This window comes from Oncorhynchus nerka, linkage group LG2, assembly GCF_034236695.1.
Source record: "Oncorhynchus nerka isolate Pitt River linkage group LG2, Oner_Uvic_2.0, whole genome shotgun sequence".
Classification (NCBI taxonomy): Eukaryota; Metazoa; Chordata; class Actinopteri; order Salmoniformes; family Salmonidae; genus Oncorhynchus; species Oncorhynchus nerka.
Window position 1 is genome coordinate 22,373,321 of NC_088397.1, and position 19,127 is coordinate 22,392,447.

A 19,127-nucleotide genomic window follows, 5' to 3' on the forward strand; every position below is an offset into this window, starting at 1 on the left:
AATGAACAGGGCTCTACTGGAGATCCTCCTGCACTCGCAACTGCAATTTTGGAACATCCCATCTTCAGGTCACTTGACGAATTGAAGAGGTCGGGCTGCGCTTCAGAACAAGCGATTTAATAGGTTATTAGATGAAATATAAAATAAATATCGAAACAAGCAAGCAATCAAATCAACGAATAACCGTCCGTAACCTATCATTGTTGTTTAGAAGAGAAAATTTAATCTCCTGACTCCAACGTATTCCACGGTAAGTAGGCTAAAGTGCGTAGGCTTTAAGTGCGTACTTGGCTTTTTTTTACTACTAAAGTGAATTCCCACTGTCAAAGTTCCGCAATAGGCTACTCTTCAGAAATGTGTTTTTGTAGGCGTCACGGATTAGCCTGAAACTCCTTGTCATGTATTCACAATCTAACGGTAATTATGTACAGTGTGTTAACATCAACTCGCTTGCCAAGTTTAACCAGTTGAGGATTTCTCATTTTCAGCCATCAATTTCCTTTGTGTTTCCTGTAGCCTATTGTCACTGGATCGATTGCTTTCATTTTACGCTGGCGACTCAAACCCAATCTTGCTTTTGCCATTCGTTTTTCCCGGTTAACGTTTAGTAATAACCTGTCAAACACACTCCAGTAATGGCTGAAATAAGCTCAAAGCAATACAATGTTTTTGCATCTCAGGCGATTTTGGGGTTAGCTCAAACCCGCATTTGTTTTTGAATCTCAGGCGATTTTGGGGGTAGCCCAAACCCACATTTGTTTTTGCATCTCAGGCGATTTTGGGGTTAGCACAAACCCGCATTTGTTTTTGCATCTCAGGCGATTTTGGGGGTTGCCCAAACCCACATTTGTTTTTGCATCTCAGGCGATTTTGGGAGTAGCCCAAACCCGCATTCGAACCCTGGCCCAGCGACTATCAAGCCAACACTTAAACCGCTAGGTCAAGAGATCCGAACCTTTTGACAAGGTGGCTAGGTATTGGTTAAGGTTGATATGTTACTTGCTGTCCCCACGCCTCTCTATACCAGTGGTTCCCAACCTTTTTCGGTTTCCAAACCACCAAACTGAATTTTGCTCTGCCCGGATTACCCCTGAAGTACCCCCTCATGTGCATTTTACCAGTATGTCTATGGTCTCGAGTCTTCTCAACTATCCTCTGTGGAAAAGCCAAGTACCCCTAGGGGTCCTACTACCCCTGGTGGGGAACCAATGCTCTATACCAAGTCCCTCCTCACCAGGCAGAAACTGGTTGAATCAACATTGTTTCCACTTAATTTCAACAAAAATAAATTAATGTTATGATGTTGAATCAATGTGGAAACTGGATTGGATTGCATTGCATTTGCAAAAAGTAATCAATGTAAAGGAATTCCATGTTTTTTTTTTCACACAATAAAAAAAATATAAAAAATCCAATGTCATGGTGACATGTTCTGTTGATTTCACGTTAGTTGACAACTCAACCAAATGTTAATCAAAAATAGACATTGAACTGTATGTACCCAGTTGGTCACATCTACATGCCTCTGCGAGGGCGCCATTCCCACATCTGTCACCAACTTCACCTCGGACACAGCGACTGTCAAACAACCGCTTTAACCGTTAGGCCAAGAGATCAGAACCTCTTGATGAGACCTATGTAGGCTATAGATGGGTGTAATCTAGAGCCAGGCGGGGAAAAAATGATTATAAGGGGAATTATAATGGTAGGCCTGATCACCGACAACGATGAGACAGCCTATAGGAAGGAGGTCCGAGACCTGACCGTGTGGTGCAATGACGACAACCTCTCCCTCAACGTGATCAAGACAAAGGAGATGATTGTGGACTACAGGAAAAGGAGGACCGAGCACACCCCATTCTCATCGACGGGGCTGTAGTGGAGCAGGTTGAGAGCGTTATGTTCCCTGGCGTCCACATCACCAACAAACTAACATGGTCCAAGCACACCAAGACCGATGACAAAACCTATTCCCCCTTAGGAGACTGAAAAGATTTGGCCTGGGTCCTTAGATCCTCAGAAGGTTTTACAGTTGCCCCTTCGAGAGCATCCTGACGGGTTGCATCACCGCCTGGTATGGCAACTGCTCGGCCTCCGACCGCAAGGCACTACAGAGGGTAGTGCGTATGGCCCAGTACATCACCGGGGCCAAGCTTTCTGCCATCCAGGACCTCTATACTAGGCGGTGTCAGAGGAAGACCCTAAAAATGGCCAAAGACTCCAGCCACCCTAGTCATAGACTGTTCTCTCTGCTACCGCACGGCAAGCACCAAGTCTAGGTCCAAGAGGCTTCTAAACATATTCTACCCCTAAGCCATAAGACGCCTGAACAGCTAATGCAATGTCTACCCAGACTATTGCTCCCCCCTCCTCGTATCGGTACCCCCTGTATATAGCTCCGCTATTGTTATTTACTGTGTTGTCTAATTATTTGTCATGCGTATCTCTTAATTTGGGGGGGGTATTTTCTTAACTGCATTGTTGGTTAAGGGCTTGTAAGTAAGCTTTTCACTGTAAGGTCTACCTACACCTGTTCTATTTGGAGCATGTGAAAAATCAAATTAGATTTGAAGCCCCAATGCAATTCTGAAGTATATTGGGCCTACATCCACAGTGTGATTTCAACTGATTTTTGCTGTATATTCTAAAATGAATTAATTATTGTCTTTTGTTGAAATTTGAACGACATTCCAACCATGTTCACCATTATCCAGTCCAATTGTGGCAAATGTTACTCCAGTTGTGATGTTTCACCACTGACGTTTCATCTTTTCAACCAAAAGATGATGACAAATACGCTTTTGACAATTAGCCTCTAAACGTATCAATGTGGATAATGTAGATAGTTTGACCATATTGTCAATGTTAAGCGACCTAGCTAACTTTTTTTATTTGCATCGTTAGCTACCTTATCAATTTATTCAGTCTATATGTAGCCGATGTGAAATGGCTAGCTAGTTAGCACTAGTGGCGTTTCAATCGGTGACGTCACTTGCTCTGAGACCTTGAAGTAGTGGTTCCCCTTACTCTGCAAGGGCCGCGCCTTTTGTGGAGCGATAGGTAACGATGCTTCGAGGGTGACTGTTGACGTGTGCAGAGCGTCCCAGGTTCGCGCCCAAGTCGGGGTGAGGGGATGGGCGTAAAGTCTATACTGTTACATATACTTATTTTTCAAATTGTAATATTTTTTTACTATATTTGTGGCTATGTTATAATCTCCACCCGGCACAGCCAGAAGAGGACTGGCCACCCCTCAGCCTGGTTTCTTCCTAGGTTTTGGCCTTTCTAGGGAGTTTTTCCTAGCCAACGTGCTTCAACACCTGCATTGCTTGCTGTTTGGGGTTTTAGGCTGGGTTTCTGTACAGCACTTTGAGATATCAGCTGATGTACGAAGGGCTATATAAATTGATTTGATTTAGATTTGATTTAAAATAAATAAATGAAGCCAAAGAACTAGGCTAACTCTGTTAATATCTTCCCTAACTGTCCTGTTGCACTCTTTCACACTTTTTTTGTCTCTATGCTTCTCTCTGTCACTCTCTCTCAAGCCTGCAGTCATGACTGAGAACATTCGTATCAACAATCCCAATGTGAAGTACACAGATACACACATCGAGGCTCAGTACTGCTACCATACTACTGCTGTACGCAGGGACGGAGACACACTCACAGTAAGTTTCTCACACACACACACACACCAGCATCACCTATCTCATTTCTAACTGTGTAAATCTCTCCACTCCACCCCTCCAGGTGACCCCGTCCGTTAGTGAGCTTGAGTTCCGTACTGAGCGACATGTCCCCAGGCTGGGGGTGATGCTAGTTGGCTGGGGAGGAAACAATGGGACCACCGTCACCGCTGCTGTACTGGCCAACAGACTGGGACTCACCTGGAGAACCAAAACTGGAGAACAGGTAATGTGGTGTGTGTGTCGTTGATCCTACTTTGTGACCGTTTTATAGCATATTTTCCAAAGACATGTCTCTCCTCTGATGCAGAGCTAGCTAGCAGAGCCTCATTATACCCCTGATACAGCGATGGGTTCACACACACACACACACACTGATATGATGGGTTTAGTGGAGTTTTAAGGGTTTAACTTTGACTGACACACGAACGTTTACAACACAGGCAGTCCTTTACCTTTATATGGGCATCATTACTTCCCCAAATGTGTCCTTTTTTTCCTGTTTGAAAAAAATCCTCAAATCATTCTTTATTTAATGCAGATATTCAAAGTTTGGGTCGCGGGGGGAATTGCAGTGGGCTAGCCAAAACTAATTTAAAAGTCAACATTATTGTATAGGATAATATAAAATGTTTTTGAGAAAGATCCTTTAAAAAATAATTGAGTACATTTATTTATTGTTTTTCTTAATTTTGATAAGAGAGATAAAAATGTAGTGAATCGAAGGTTATTTGTTTAATGTACAAATCCAAAATGTAATTTTTTTTAAATGTAAGGTTGTGTCATTAGATTTCGGGTGGGGTCGGCTGAAATTCTGGCGGGGAAAAAAGGAGTCCCTGTAGAAAACGTTTGAATACCACTGATTTAGTGTGTTGTTATTATTCAAGACTTGTTATTTATTTTTCTTCTGTTTATTTTATTACCCTCTCTCCTTTTTCGAACCCCCCTCCCCCTTCCCAGAAAGCCAACTACTACGGTTCCCTCTTCCAGTCCTCAACTGTGTGTTTAGGTGCGGGGTCAGATGGAAAGGAAGTTAACATTCCATTCCGTGACCTCTTACCCATGATGCACCCTAATGATATCGTCTTTGATGGTAAAGGAGTGTGTGTGTATGTGTGTATGTAATAAGGGAAGGAATGCTGACCCTAGGTCAGTTCTTCAGGGGCCACTGTGGAGAAGGAAAAGTTAAGTCTCCATGTGGACTGTCTGTCAGGCTCGTTATTTAACCTCCTGTTTAACCTCCTCCATTATTCATCACTGCCCTGGAGGCAGAGGGAGAGTACACACCTCTGGTCCTCTAGTCTAACTGGTCCTCTATGTTCTTTTGGGCCTGTCTGACGGGTTTTCTTTTAAGAGACATTAGGCTTGTAAAACTTTAGCTAACTAATTAAACATTGGATCCAAGATGGCGTAGCAGTAAGACGTCTTGTCGTGTCGCATCCCTTTGTATATATCGTTTTTTTCCCGGTTTTTTTTTCCGTTTTTCTTCGCATATCTTTTAAAACATTTTGCTAAACCTCAACTTCTAAATACTCTCCTGCAACCCGCCTCACCCAATGTAGCTATTTTTCCTAAAGTATTTATATTTACTTCGGATCCGGAACCCCTCGACTGAAGCTAGCCAGCTAACTACCAGCTATCAGTCAGCAAAACATTGCTAGCGGTCTTCAGCTAACCGGTCATCAGCTAACCTTTAGCTCAGAAAGCTCTCGCCAGTTCGAACAACGCGACTCTAACCAGAGCATAACGGACCTTTTTTTTTTTTTTTTATCCCCGGATTCCCACCGCAAACGGAACATCTTCAGCTGGATCTTCACAACTAGCTATCTAGCTAACCGCAACCCTGGATGATTACTCCTGGCTAGCGTTTCCACCCACTTAGCTTGAAGCTAGCCCGGCCAGAGCCCTTGTGCTACCACCGTAGCATACTCCTGGGCTACAATATCCGGACCCACGACCGGTCTATCGATGTCACCGCATGAAGAGGAATAAACAGACTCACCCCATCGCGACATCCCCCAAAGGCTAACTCTCTAGCCCTTGCTATCTCCTTGCTTGCTAATTCGGCCTGCTAACTGCTACCTTGTTTAGCCCCGGTCCGCTAACTGCTACCTTGTTTAGCCCCGGCCTACTAACTGTTAGCTTGTTAGCACAGGCCTGCTAACCGTCTGAATCGCCGCGTCCCAAACACTCACTGGACCCATATTTACTTTCTAGCTCTTTCGATTTTTAATTTGTTTATACCTTCCGGTAACCTGCCTCACCCAATGTGATACGGAATCGCTATTATTTTAAATTTTTACAACACACTCAAGAACCTCCAGAAGCTAACTAGCTACAAGCTATTTAGTCATTGTTTTTTTTAACCTGGATAACACTCGCCAGTCCAGCTTCCCTGCCCCATCCACCGCTGCCCCCTGGACACTGATCACTTGGCTACACAGCTGATGCATGCTGGACTGTCCATTAATCACGGTACTCCATTCTGCTTGTTTATGTTTTATCTGTCGGCCCCAGCCGCACTCAGGCTCTGTGTGTAGTTAATCCGACCCTCCCTCTGCCTAGTTAATGCCATTTTACCTGCTGTTGTTGTGCTAGCTGATTAGCTGCTGTTGTCTCACCTACTGTTTTAGCTAGCTCTCCCAATTCAACACCTGTGATTACTGTATGCCTCGCTGTATGTCTCTCAAATGTCAATATGCCTTGTATACTGTTGTTCAGGTTAGTTATCATTGTTTTAGTTCACAATGGAGCCCCTAGTTCCACTCTTCATACCCCTGATACCTCCTTTGTCCCACCTCCCACACATGCGGTGACCTCACCCATTACAACCAGCATGTCCAGAGATACAACCTCTCTCATCATCACCCAGTGCCTGGGCTTACCTCCGCTGTACCCGCACCCCACCATACCCCTGTCTGCGCATTATGCCCTGAATATATTCTACCATGCCCAGAAACCTGCTCCTCTTATTCTCTGTCCCCAACGCTCTAGGCGACCAGTTTTGATAGCCTTTAGCCGCACCCTCAAACTACTCCTCCTTTGTTCCGCGGGTGATGTGGAGGTAAACCCAGGCCCTGCATGTCCCCAGGCACCCTCATTTGATGACTTCTGTGATCGAAAAAGCCTTGGTTTCATGCATGTCAACATCAGAAGCCTCCTCCTAAGTTTGTTTTACTCACTGCTTTAGCACACTCTGCTAACCCTGATGTCCTTGCCGTGTCTGAATCCTGGCTCAGGAAGGCCACCAAAAATTCAGAGATTTCCATACCCAACTATAACATCTTCCGTCAAGATAGAACTGCCAAAGGGGGAGGAGTTAGCCTGCAAAGTAATGTCATACTTTCCAGGTCCATACCCAAACAGTTCGAACTACTAATTTTGACAATTACTCTCTCCAGAAATAAGTCTCTCACTGTTGCCGCCTGCTACCGACCCCCCTCAGCTCCCAGCTGTGCCCTGGACACCATTTGTGAATTGATCGCCCCCCATCTAGCTTCAGAGTTTGTTCTGTTAGGTGACCTAAACTGGGATATGCTTAACACCCCGGCAGTCCTACAATCTAAGCTAGATGCCCTCAATCTCACACAAATCATCAAGGAACCCACCAGGTACAACCCTAACTCTGTAAACAAGGGCACCCTCATAGACGTCATCCTGACCAACTGGCCCTCCAAATACACCTCCGCTGTCTTCAACCAGGATCTCAGCGATCACTGCCTCATTGCCTGTATCCGCTACGGAGCCGCAGTCAAACGACCACCCTCATCACTGTCAAACGCTCCCTAAAACACTTCTGTGAGCAGGCCTTTCTAATCGACCTGGCCCGGGTATCCTGGAAGGACATTGACCTCATCCCGTCAGTTGAGGATGCCTGGTCATTCTTTAAAAGTAACTTCCTCACCATTTTAGATAAGCATGCTCCGTTCAAAAAATGCAGAACTAAGAACAGATACAGCCCTTGGTTCACTCCAGACCTGACTGCCCTCGACCAGCACAAAAACATCCTGTGGCGGACTGCAATAGCATCGAATAGTCCCCGCGATATGCAACTGTTCAGGGAAGTCAGGAACCAATACACGCAGTCAGTCAGGAAAGCTAAGGCCAGCTTCTTCAGGCAGAAGTTTGCATCCTGTAGCTCCAACTCCAAAAAGTTCTGGGACACTGAAGTCCATGGAGAACAAGAGCACCTCCTCCCAGCTGCCCACTGCACTGAGGCTAGGTAACACGGTCACCACCGATAAATCCATGATTATCGAAAACTTCAACAAGCATTTCTCAACGGCTGGCCATGCCTTCCGCCTGGCTACTCCAACCTCGGCCAACAGCTCCCCCCCCGCAGCTACTCGCCCAAGCCTCTCCAGGTTCTCCTTTTTGAAAGAGCTGCAAAACCTGGACCCGTACAAATCAGCTGGGCTTGACAATCCGGACCCTCTATTTCTGAAACTATCCGCCGCCATTGTCGCAATCCCTATTACCAGCCTGTTCAACCTCTCTTTCATATTGTCTGAGATCCCCAAGGATTGGAAAGCTGCCGCAGTCATCCCCCTCTTCAAAGGGGGAGACACCCTGGACCCAAACTGTTATAGACCTATATCCATCCTGCCCTGCCTATCTAAGGTCTTCGAAAGCCAAGTCAACAAACAGGTCACTGACCATCTCGAATCCCACCGTACCTTCTCCGCTGTGCAATCTGGTTTCCGAGCCGGTCACGGGTGCACCTCAGCCACGCTCAAGGTACTAAACGATATCATAACCGCCATCGATAAAAGACAGTACTGTGCAGCCGTCTTCATCGACCTTGCCAAGGCTTTCGACTCTGTCAATCACCATATTCTTATCGGCAGACTCAGTAGCCTCGGTTTTTCGGATGACTGCCTTGCCTGGTTCACCAATTACTTTGCAGACAGAGTTCAGTGTGTCAAATCGGAGGGCATGCTGTCCGGTCCTCTGGCAGTCTCTATGGGGGTGCCACAGGGTTCAATTCTCGGGCCGACTCTTTTCTCTGTATATATCAATGATGTTGCTCTTGCTGCGGGCGATTCCATGATCCACCTCTACGCAGACGACACCATTCTATATACTTCCGGCCCGTCATTGGACACTGTGCTATCTAACCTCCAAACGACCTTCAATGCCATACAACACTCCTTCCGTGGCCTCCAACTGCTCTTAAACGCTAGTAAAACCAAATGCATGCTTTTCAACCGTTCGCTGCCTGCACCCGCACGCCTGACCAGCATCACCACCCTGGATGGTTCCGACCTTATAGATGTCCACATATTAAAGTACCTAGGTGTCTGGCTAGACCGTAAACTCTCCTATCAAACATCTCCAATCGAAAATCAAATCAAGAGTCGGCTTTCTATTCCGCAACAAAGCCTCCTTCACTCACGCCGCCAAACTTACCCTAGTAAAACTGACTATCCTACCGATCCTCGACTTTGGCGATCTCATCTACAAAATTGCTTCCAACACTCTACTCAGCAAACTGGATGCAGTTTATCACAGTGCCATCCGTTTTGTCACTAAAGCACCTTATACCACCCACCACTGCGACTTGTATGCTCTAGTCGGCTGGCCCTCGCAACATATTCGTCGCCAGACCCACTGGCTCCAGGTCATCTACAAGTCCATGCTAGGTAAAGCTCCGCCTTATCTCAGTTCACTGGTCACGATGGCAACACCCATCCGTAGCACGCGCTCCAGCAGGTGTATCTCACTGATCATCCCTAAAGCCAACACCTCATTTGGCCGCCTTTCGTTCCAGTACTCTGCTGCCTGTGACTGGAACAAATTGCTTAAGTTGGAGACTTTTATCTCCCTCACCAACTTCAAACATCTGCTATCTGAGCAGCTAACCGATTGCTGCAGCTGTACATAGTCTATTGGTAAATAGCCCACCCATTTTCACCTACCTCATCCCCATACTGTTTTTATTTATTTACTTTTCTGCTCTTTTGCACACCAATATCTCTACCTGTACATGTCCATCTGATCATTTATCACTCCAGTGTTAATCTGCAAAATTGTAATTATTCGCCTACCTCCTCATGCCTTTTGCACACAATGTATATAGACTCCCCTTTTTTTCTACTGTGTTATTGACTTGTTAATTGTTTACTCCATGTGTAACTCTGTCTGTTCACACTGCTATGCTTTATCTTGGCCAGGTCGCAGTTGCAAATGAGAACTTGTTCTCAACTAGCCTACCTGGTTAAATAAAAATAAAAATAAAGAGTGTGTGTGTGTCAGGCTGGGACATCTCATCCATGGATCTGGGCAGTGCGATGGAGAGAGCAGAGGTCCTTGATTGGTCCCTCCAGGAGAAGCTCCGCCCACACATGAGCCACCTCCGACCCCGGGCCTCCATCTATATCCCAGAATTCATAGCTGCCAACCAGGCGGGCCGAGCAGACAACGTTCTGAAAGGGACCATGGCTGAACAGGTACGCCCAATCCCAAGTAGTGTGTGCCTCGTACACCCTGTCCCCTAACCCTTTAGCTCTTACCCCATATACCCTAGACCCTATGTGTCTCTGTGTGTCTGAATAGTGATTATTCTCTCTCTCCCTGCAGGTGGAGCAGATCAGAGCAGACATTCAGGACTTCCGGCATTCAAGCGGCGTGGACAAGGTCATCGTTTTGTGGACGGCTAACACCGAACGTTTCTGTGACCTCACAGCCGGGGTCAACGACACGGCCAAGAATCTCCTGGCTGCCATACAGGTAGAGATCTGATGGATCTATCTATACTATTATGTCTGTCTCGCTCTTGCCTTCTCTCTCTCTTACTCTCTCTCTCTTACTCTCTCTCTCTACTCTCTCTATCAGTCAGGTGGGGAGGTGTCTCCCTCTACTTTGTTTGCTGTAGCCAGTATCCTGGAGGGCTGTGCCTACATTAACGGTTCTCCCCAGAACACGTTTGTCCCTGGGGCGATAGAGCTGGCTGTGGAAAGAAACGTGTTCATAGCAGGAGACGACTTCAAGTCTGGTCAGACAAAGATCAAGTCAGTCCTGGTCGACTTCCTCATCAGTGCTGGGATCAAGGTGAGAGGTCGACCCAGTCCATTTGATGTTTCATTCACTTACATTTACATTTACTTCAATAGGACTTCTGTTCTGTGAACAGTTCCAGTTCCACTTGTATAATGACAAAGTACATCATTATACAATTACTAAGTTATTCTAAAATTACTATACAACATGTTAAAACACTGTTATTACAACAATTGTACCCAGGTAAAAGGGCAATTTCATGTGTGTAACACTAGGTTAATACCAGACTGTAAAATAACGTGTTGCCGTCTGTTGCCATGACAGCCCACCTCCATTGTCAGCTACAATCACCTTGGCAACAACGATGGTATGAACCTCTCAGCACCGCAGCAGTTCCGCTCCAAGGAGATCTCCAAGAGCAATGTGGTGGACGACATGGTCAACTCCAACCCTATACTGTACCACAAAGGGGAGAAACCTGACCACTGTGTAAGTCTGCGTGTGTGTGTAACACAGAGAAACCTGATCTAAATTAAGAGTTGAATGTGTGTTTTTTCATACCTGGTAGATATCAATAGCACCGCATTTTGTTTTACTAAGTGGCAGAAAGTATCCATAGTTTTTCTTGAGAAATACTTGACTCAGTTGTCTTGCTGTGTGTGTGTAGGTGGTGATTAAGTATGTACCGTATGTGGGGGACAGTAAGAGGGCGATGGATGAATACACCTCTGAGATCATGATGGGAGGAACCAACACTATCGCAATGCACAACACCTGTGAGGTGAGTCTCTCTCTCACACACACACACACACACACACACACCTCAACCTGATTTTTTTTTTTCTAACAAAAGGTGTCTCTCTCCAGGACTCTCTGCTAGCCAGTCCTATCATCCTGGACCTGGTCCTCCTCACAGAGTTGTGTCAGCGTGTATGTGTTCGGCCCCAAGGATCAGAGACCTTCCAGTCCTTCCACAGTGTCCTGGCTATCCTCTCCTTCATGTGTAAAGCTCCCCTCGTCCCCCCTGGGGCCCCGCTGGTCAATGCCTACTTCAGACAGAGAGCCTGCATTGAGAACATCATGAGGTCAGAACACCTACCACCCTGTCGCTGGGCAATAATGTTGTGCCGGTCTCTGTGGTTATATTCCTTCAGTTTTGCAACTGACTAGGTATCCCTTTTCCCTTTCAGAGCGTGCCTTGGTCTCCCTCCTCAGAACCACATGCACCTGGAGCACAAGCTGCAGAGGGGCTTCCTGCCTCGCCACGACAACCGTATCTACGACAATGTGGCTACCAAGAGGGTCCTAAGCAACGGTTACCACGCCTCCCAACAGAATGGTGTCTGCGCACACGTGGTGAAAGAGGCAACGATTGGATAATGGCTGCAGATTAGGTCTCTGTCATCACGGGGAAGATTCTAGAAGTGTCTACAGCCACAGAGAAACAATTACATCCATAGTTTAGTTTATTAGGATCCCCATTAGCAGTTGCACATGCAGCAGCTACTCTTCCACGGGTTACACACTATTACATATTTAGATAGTTATTTACAGTGCAGTTAAATTAGATCAATAGAAAGTTAGCCAAACTCTTTATACAGCATACTGTATGATGATCATGTTGTATTTGACCTATTTGTGTAAGATACATACAGTAGGAAACATAACCTCTAGTTGGCTTTAACCATTGTCACTTTTGGACAACCAGTTTAATATTCTGTGGTTTTAGACTCTTGTTGCTCATATACATACAAACTTAACCAAAATCTGTTCATGTATTTGTTCCAATGATACAGTGGGGAGAACAAGTATTTGATACACTGCTGATTTTGCAGGTTTTCTTACAAAGCATGTAGAGGTCTGTAATTTGTATCATAGGTACACTTCAACTGTGAGAGACGGCATCTAAAACACAAATCCAGAAAATGTATGATTTTTAAGTAAATAATTAGCATTTTATTGCATGACATAAGTATTTGCTACATCAGAAAAGCAGAACGTAATAGTTGGTACAGAAACCTTTGTTAGCAATTACAGAGATCATATGTTTCCTGTAGTTCTTGACCAGGTTTGCACACACTGCCGCAGGGATTTTGGCCCACTCCTCCATACAGACCTTCTCCAGATCTTTCAGGTTTCGGGGCTGTCGCTGGGCAATACGGATTTTCAGCTCCCTCCAAAGATTTTCTATTGGGTTCAGGTCTGGAGACTGGCTAGGCTACTCCAGGACCTTGAGATGCTTCTTACGGAGCCACTCCTTAGTTGCCCTGGCTCTGTGTTTTGGGTCGTTGTCATGCTGGAAGACCCAGCCACGACCCATCTTCAATGCTCTTACTGAGGGAAGGAGGTCGTTGGCCAAGATCTCGCGATACATGGCCCCATCCATCCTCCCCTCAATACGGTGCAGACGTCCAGTCCTCTTTGCAGAAAAACATCCCCAAAGAATGATATTTCCACCTCCATGCTTCGCGGTTGGGATGGTGTTCTTGGGGTTGTACTCATCCTTCTTCCTCCAAACACGGCGAGTGGAGTTTAGATCAAAAAGCTATTTTTGTCTCATCAGACCACATGACCTTCTCCCATTCCTCCTCTGGATCATCCAGATGGTCATTGGCAAACTTCAGATAGTCCTGGACATGTGCTGGCTTGAGCAGGGGGACCTTGCGTGCGCTGCAGGATTTTAATCCATGACGACGTAGTGTGTTACTAATGGTTCTCTTTGAGACTGTGGTCCCAGCTCTCTTCAGGTCATTGACCAGGTCCCGCCGTGTAGTTCTGGGCTGATCCCTCACCTTCCTCATGATCATTGATGCCCTACGAGGTGAGATCTTGCATGGAGCCCCAGACCGAGGGTGATTGACCATCATCTTGAACTTCTTCCATTTTCTAATAATTGCGCCAACAGTTGTTGCCTTCTCACCAAGCTGCTTGCCTATTGTCCTGTAGCCCATCCCAGCCTTGTGCAGGTCTACAATTTAACCCTGATGTCCTTACACAGCTCTCTGGTCTTGGACATTGTGGAGAGGTTGGAGTCTGTTTGATCGAGTGTGTGGACAGGTGTCTTTCGTACAAGTAACGAGTTCAAACAGGTGCAGTTAATACAGGTAATGAGTGGAGAACAGGAGGGCTTCTTAAAGAAAAACTAACAGGTCTGTGAGAGCTGGAATTCTTACTGGTTGGTAGGTGATCAAATACTTATGTCATGCAATAAAATGCAAATTAATTACTTAAAAATCATACAATGTGATTTTCTGGATTTTTGTTTTAGATTCCGTCTCTCACAGTTGAAGTGTACCTATGATGATAAATTACAGACCTCTACATGCTTTGTAAGTAGGAAACGCTGACGATTTTGCAGTTTATCAAATACTTGTTCTCCCCACTGTATGTTACATGCAATGTTACCCTACCATCCCTACCCTGATTGGAGTCAACTAACAATACTGCTACTTGCAGCTATTTTCGCGCACATCTACGATGTCCGTATTTAAACAATTACACACATATTTCTAATTTCCCCTTTCTTCAAGTGATGGATTGTCACCCACAGTGGCCAATCCACCATTCATTCTGATCTTAAATCCAACCCTCCAATGTCCACAGATTAACCCATCTTTCCCAGTATAATGCCATTTTTATACTTCCTTTTGCAATACATTCCTCCATTTTACTATGCTGTCTTTTTGTGTCCTTGTAACATTTCTACTGATATTGCCCAAAAAATAAAGAGTATAAAAAAATAAAATAAAGAGTATAATCATATTTCATGTGTTTTCAGATGTCTTAACAATACAGTTTGCATGTCCCTGATTTTATAACATAACAACCATAACTGGACCTGACTCCAAAAGTGAGCCACCAATAGACAGTACCAGAAAATATATTCTAGTGATTCTGCTTCCTCATGGCAGTCTGCACAAGGCTGACTGCTCAATGTCCCATATATTGAGCATTATTTTTGTAGAAAGTATTTTTATGTAATAGTTTAAATTGAAACAAACGGATTGATGTCACTTGTTGTTTTTATGTCAGTTCATAGACCCGATGCCAAGGTATTGGGACATCAAAAACTAGAATTTTTACACAAGTATTGCTGTCAAACCTTTTGTCTTCATTAATTCAAAATTTTTAAGCTATTTTTTTTTTATTTTTTTTTATGGGGGGAGACTAATTCTAAAATTTCTTGTTTGAGTAATTTTCTCTTCCAATTTTGTGGCAGAGCCACAATGCGTTGTAATTTTTTTATCGAGCATACACCTCCATATACTGTTAGCTGCTTGTGTGACAATTTTACCATTCCTGTTTACAATGACCTTCATAAACATTATCCCATTGTACATTTCTTCCCCAAAATGTTTCTCTATCAGTACATTGGAGTTTAGCCATATTATTTGCTGTCATATTAGTTCTCCCTTTTCTGGAGGAGGGAAGTGAAAGACTTTAAAAAGGAGGATACTTTAAAACAGGGACCCATTCAAATGAAAATGTTTAATATGCAAAGAGCTCGAAAACAGGATGGGCCTCGCTTAGTAGCTTGCTAGAAAACCAATTTGGATTTAGATACAATGGAGACTTTAAGAGAGAGGTTTAATGCCGTAATATTTAATAGTTTGAACCCTACAAACTCATGTTGGTTATATAAATATGCTCGTTTAACCTTATCTGGTCTGCCATTCCAAATAATATGAAATATTTTTTGCCCCCATGATTTGAAAAAGGATTCTCCTGGAGACGGTTGAGCCATGGAATAAATATGTAAACTGCAATATCACGAGATAATTAATCAGGGTCATTTTCCCTTAATAGATAGGTGTTTGCCTTTCCACTGTTTTCAAGATTCTATCTATTTTGCTTTCGATCGAAGTTAATAGTTGCAAGATCGCTCAACTTTTCCAGGATATGTTACATCAAGCACATGAACTTCACCATCCGCCCATGTAAATCGACAGACCACATGGCAATTTAAAGTTTATCTTTTAGAAACCCAATCCGTATTATAGTTGGGTTTTAGTCCAGAGAAAATTGAGAAAATATCCAGGTCCTCAATGAGGCCATTCAAGGTTGAAGATTGCGGACTTCAGAATTTGAGTCATCAGCATACATTGATACTTTCGTCTATAGTCCCTTAACTTTAAGCCCTTTAATGTTAACAATTCAATGGCCATAATAAAATAGGTATGGTGACAGAAGGCAGCCTTGTTTTACGCCTCTTGACAATTCAAAGTTCTCAGAGAAGTAACGGTTATTTGTTATTTCAGTAGTTCATAAAAAGTTTATATCCCCATCTAAAAGGTATCAATTACCAACCATAGTTCATTATGTGTAATTAGGCCTTCACCAAAAACTGTCGCAGATAGTTTAACATGATTTTTGGGGAGAAGGATATCACAAAATGTATCCTCAAGGGAGGTTGGAGAAACTTGACAAAATAACATTTGTTTAAAATATTTTACATCATTCAAAATCTCTGTTAGTGAGATAAAGATTTCTCCAGGTTTGTAAAACAATTCTAGGTTATTTTTGGTCGCAGTTCTATATTGAATGTTCGGGAAAAGTTGGTGCATTTTGTGCCATTCTCCATCCAATTTGCTGTTTTTTAGATAAATGAAACCTGATCTTTCCTGAATAATCCTCAAACTCCTTTTGTTTTGCGTCTGCATTATTCCGTGCTTCAGTATTACATTAATTTACACCTGTGGATCCCAAAGTTTTTATAGTCCCGTACCCCTTCAAGCATTCAACCTTCAGCTTTGTACCCCCTCTAGCACCAGGGTCAGTGCACTCTCAAATGTTTTTTTTTGTTGTCATCATTGTAAGCCTGCCACACACACATACAAACTATACGATACATTTATTAAACATAAGAATGAGTGAGTTTTTGTCACAACCTGCTCGTGGGAAGTGACAAAGAACTCTTATAGGACTATGGCACAAATAATGTAATAATAATAATTAATAATTTAGCTCTTTATTTAACAATCTTACATATAAAACATTATTTATTCATTGAAAATTGTGAATAACTCATCACAGGTTAATGAGAAGGGTGTGCATGAAAGGATGTACATAACTCTGCAATGTTGGGTTGTATTGGAGATATTCTCAGTCTTAAATCATTTTCCACAAACAGTCTGTGCCTGTATTTAGTTTTCATGCTAGTGAGGGCCGAGAATCTGCTCTCACATAGGTATGTGGTTGCAAAGGGCATCAGTGTCTTAACAGCGCGATTTGACAAGGCAGGATACTCTGAGCGCAGCCCAATCCAGAAATATGGCAGTGGCTTCTGATTAAATTCCATTATCACAGAACAACTTGTTGCAATTTCGATGAGGCTCTCTTGTTCAGATATCGGTAAGTGGACTGGAGGCAGGGCATGAAAGGGATAACGAATCCAGTTGTTTGTGCCGTCTGTTTTCAACTCACTCAGGTGCTTCAAAAAAATAATACAGTGATGGAAAGACCTGTGTGTTTTTCTTGTTAATGCAGACAGAGAAGAGCTCCAACTTCTTAATCATAGCCTCAATTTAGTCCCGTACATTGAATATAGTTGTGGAGAGTCCCTGTAATCCTAGATTCAGATCATTCTGACGAGAAAAAACATCACCTAAATAGGCCAGTCGTGTGAGAAACTAGTCATCATGCAAGCGGTCAGACAAGTGAAAATTAGGCTCAGTAAAGAAAACTTTAAGCTCATCTCTCAATTAAAAGAAAATGTGTCAATACTTTATCCCTTGATAACCAGAGCACTTCTGTATGTTGTAAAAGCGTTACATGGTCGCTGCCCATATCATTGCATAATGCAGAAAATACAAGAGAGTTCAGGGGCCTCGCTTGCTTTAACAACGTTAACAATTTTTACTGTAGTGTCCAAAATGTCTTCCAAGCTGACAGGCATTCCCTTGGCAGCAAGATCAATTAATCAATCAAATGTATTTATGAAGCCCTTCATACATCAGCTGATGTCACAAAGTGCTGTACAGAAACCTAGCCTAAAACCCCAAACAGCAAGCAATGCAGGTGTAGAAGCACAGTGGCTAGGAAAAACTCTCTAGAAAGGCCAGAACCTAGGAAGAAACCTAGAGAGGAACCAGGCTATGAGGGGTGGCCAGTCCTCTTCTGGCTGTGCCAGGTGGAGATTATAACAGAACATGGCCAAGATGTTTAAATGTTCATAGATGACCAGCAGGGTCAAATAATAACAATCACAGTGGTTGTAGAGGGTGCAACAGGTCAGCACCTCAGGAGTAAATGTCAGTTGGCTTTTCATAGCCGATCATTCACAGTATCTCTACCGCTCCTGCTGTCTCTAGAGAGTTGAAAACAGCAGGTCTGGGACAGGTAGCACGTCTGGTGAACAGGTAAGGGTTCCATAGCCGCAGGCAGAACAGTTGAAACTGGAGCAGCAGCACGACCAGGTGGACTGGGGACAGCAAGGAGTCATCAGGCCAGGTAGTCCTGAGGCATGGTCCTAGGGCTCAGGTCGTCCAAGAAAAGAAAGAGAGAGGGAGAGAGAGAAGGACACCAGTTAAGACAGGATAAATACTCCAGATATAACAGACTGACCCTAGCCCCCGACATATAAACTAATGCAGCATAAATACTGAAGTCTGAGACAGGAGGGGTCGGGAGACACTGTGGCCCTGTCCGACGATACACCCAGACAGAGCCAAACAGGCAGGATATAACGCCACCCACTTTGCCAAAGCACAGCCCCCACACCACTAGAGGGATATCTCCAACCACCAACCTACCATCCTGAGACAAGGCCGAGTATAGCCCACTAAGTTCTCCCCACAGCACAACCCAAGGGGGTGCGCCAATCCGGACAGAAAGATCACATCAGTGAACCCACTCAACCCACCCAAGTGACGCACCCCTCCTAGGGGTGGCATGGAAGAGCACCAGAAAGCCAGTGACTCAGCCCCTGTAATATGGTTTGAAGCAGAGAATCCCAGTGGAGCGAGGGGAACCGGCCAGGCAGACAGCAAGGGCGCTTCGTTACTCCAGTGCCTTTCCGTTTACCTTCCCCAAACTGGGGTACATGAAATGCCATCAGGGGTATGCCAACTTGAAACCTCGGTTGTTTGAAAATGTGAATCACATTATTATTTGGCGTACCCCCGACGGCATTGCACGTACCCCAGTTTGGGAATACCTGCTCTAGGGGAATTGAGAAATCTGATTGAGCACCTCATTACTGATGAATGTGTTTCTTATGATCGTGTTTTGCTTTCTGCTTGCATTTTATGTCATTCGGGGCTCATCTGTAGGAGACCTTGGTCTCAGTATGACTCCCTGATCAAATAAAGGTACAAAAAAAGGTCAGAGTTAGGTTTTAAACTCAAATTTTAAGAAGATAAATTGTAGAAATGGGCAGGGTTTATGACTTTGTGGCCATAGACCCTAGTGACGACCAAATTACAGCTCTTGATGTGTTTG

At 44.2% G+C, this 19,127-nt stretch overlaps 1 protein-coding gene across 1 annotated transcript; it reads left to right on the forward strand.

Moving 5' to 3' along the window:
- LOC115132444 (inositol-3-phosphate synthase 1-B-like) lies at positions 1 to 14,450 on the forward strand. Its single transcript, XM_029665104.2, has 11 exons — positions 1 to 250; positions 3,549 to 3,671; positions 3,754 to 3,915; positions 4,650 to 4,782; positions 9,945 to 10,138; positions 10,269 to 10,418; positions 10,524 to 10,739; positions 11,013 to 11,177; positions 11,356 to 11,469; positions 11,556 to 11,773; positions 11,879 to 14,450. Exons 2-11 carry the CDS (start codon positions 3,558 to 3,560, stop codon positions 12,066 to 12,068), a joined length of 1,656 nt encoding a protein of 551 aa, XP_029520964.1. The 5' UTR covers positions 1 to 250; positions 3,549 to 3,557; the 3' UTR covers positions 12,069 to 14,450.
- The last annotated feature ends 4,677 nt before the right edge of the window (positions 14,451 to 19,127 follow it).

Excerpts from the sequence above, each read along its gene's own strand:
- LOC115132444 (XM_029665104.2), top strand. The coding sequence starts at position 3,558 with ATGACTGAGAACATTCGTATCAACAATCCCAATGTGAAGTACACAGAT. Across the intron at positions 3,916-4,649 it reads GAACCAAAACTGGAGAACAG|AAAGCCAACTACTACGGTTC; the intron begins GTAATGTGGTGT and ends CCCCCTTCCCAG. Across the intron at positions 11,178-11,355 it reads GGGAGAAACCTGACCACTGT|GTGGTGATTAAGTATGTACC; the intron begins GTAAGTCTGCGT and ends GTGTGTGTGTAG.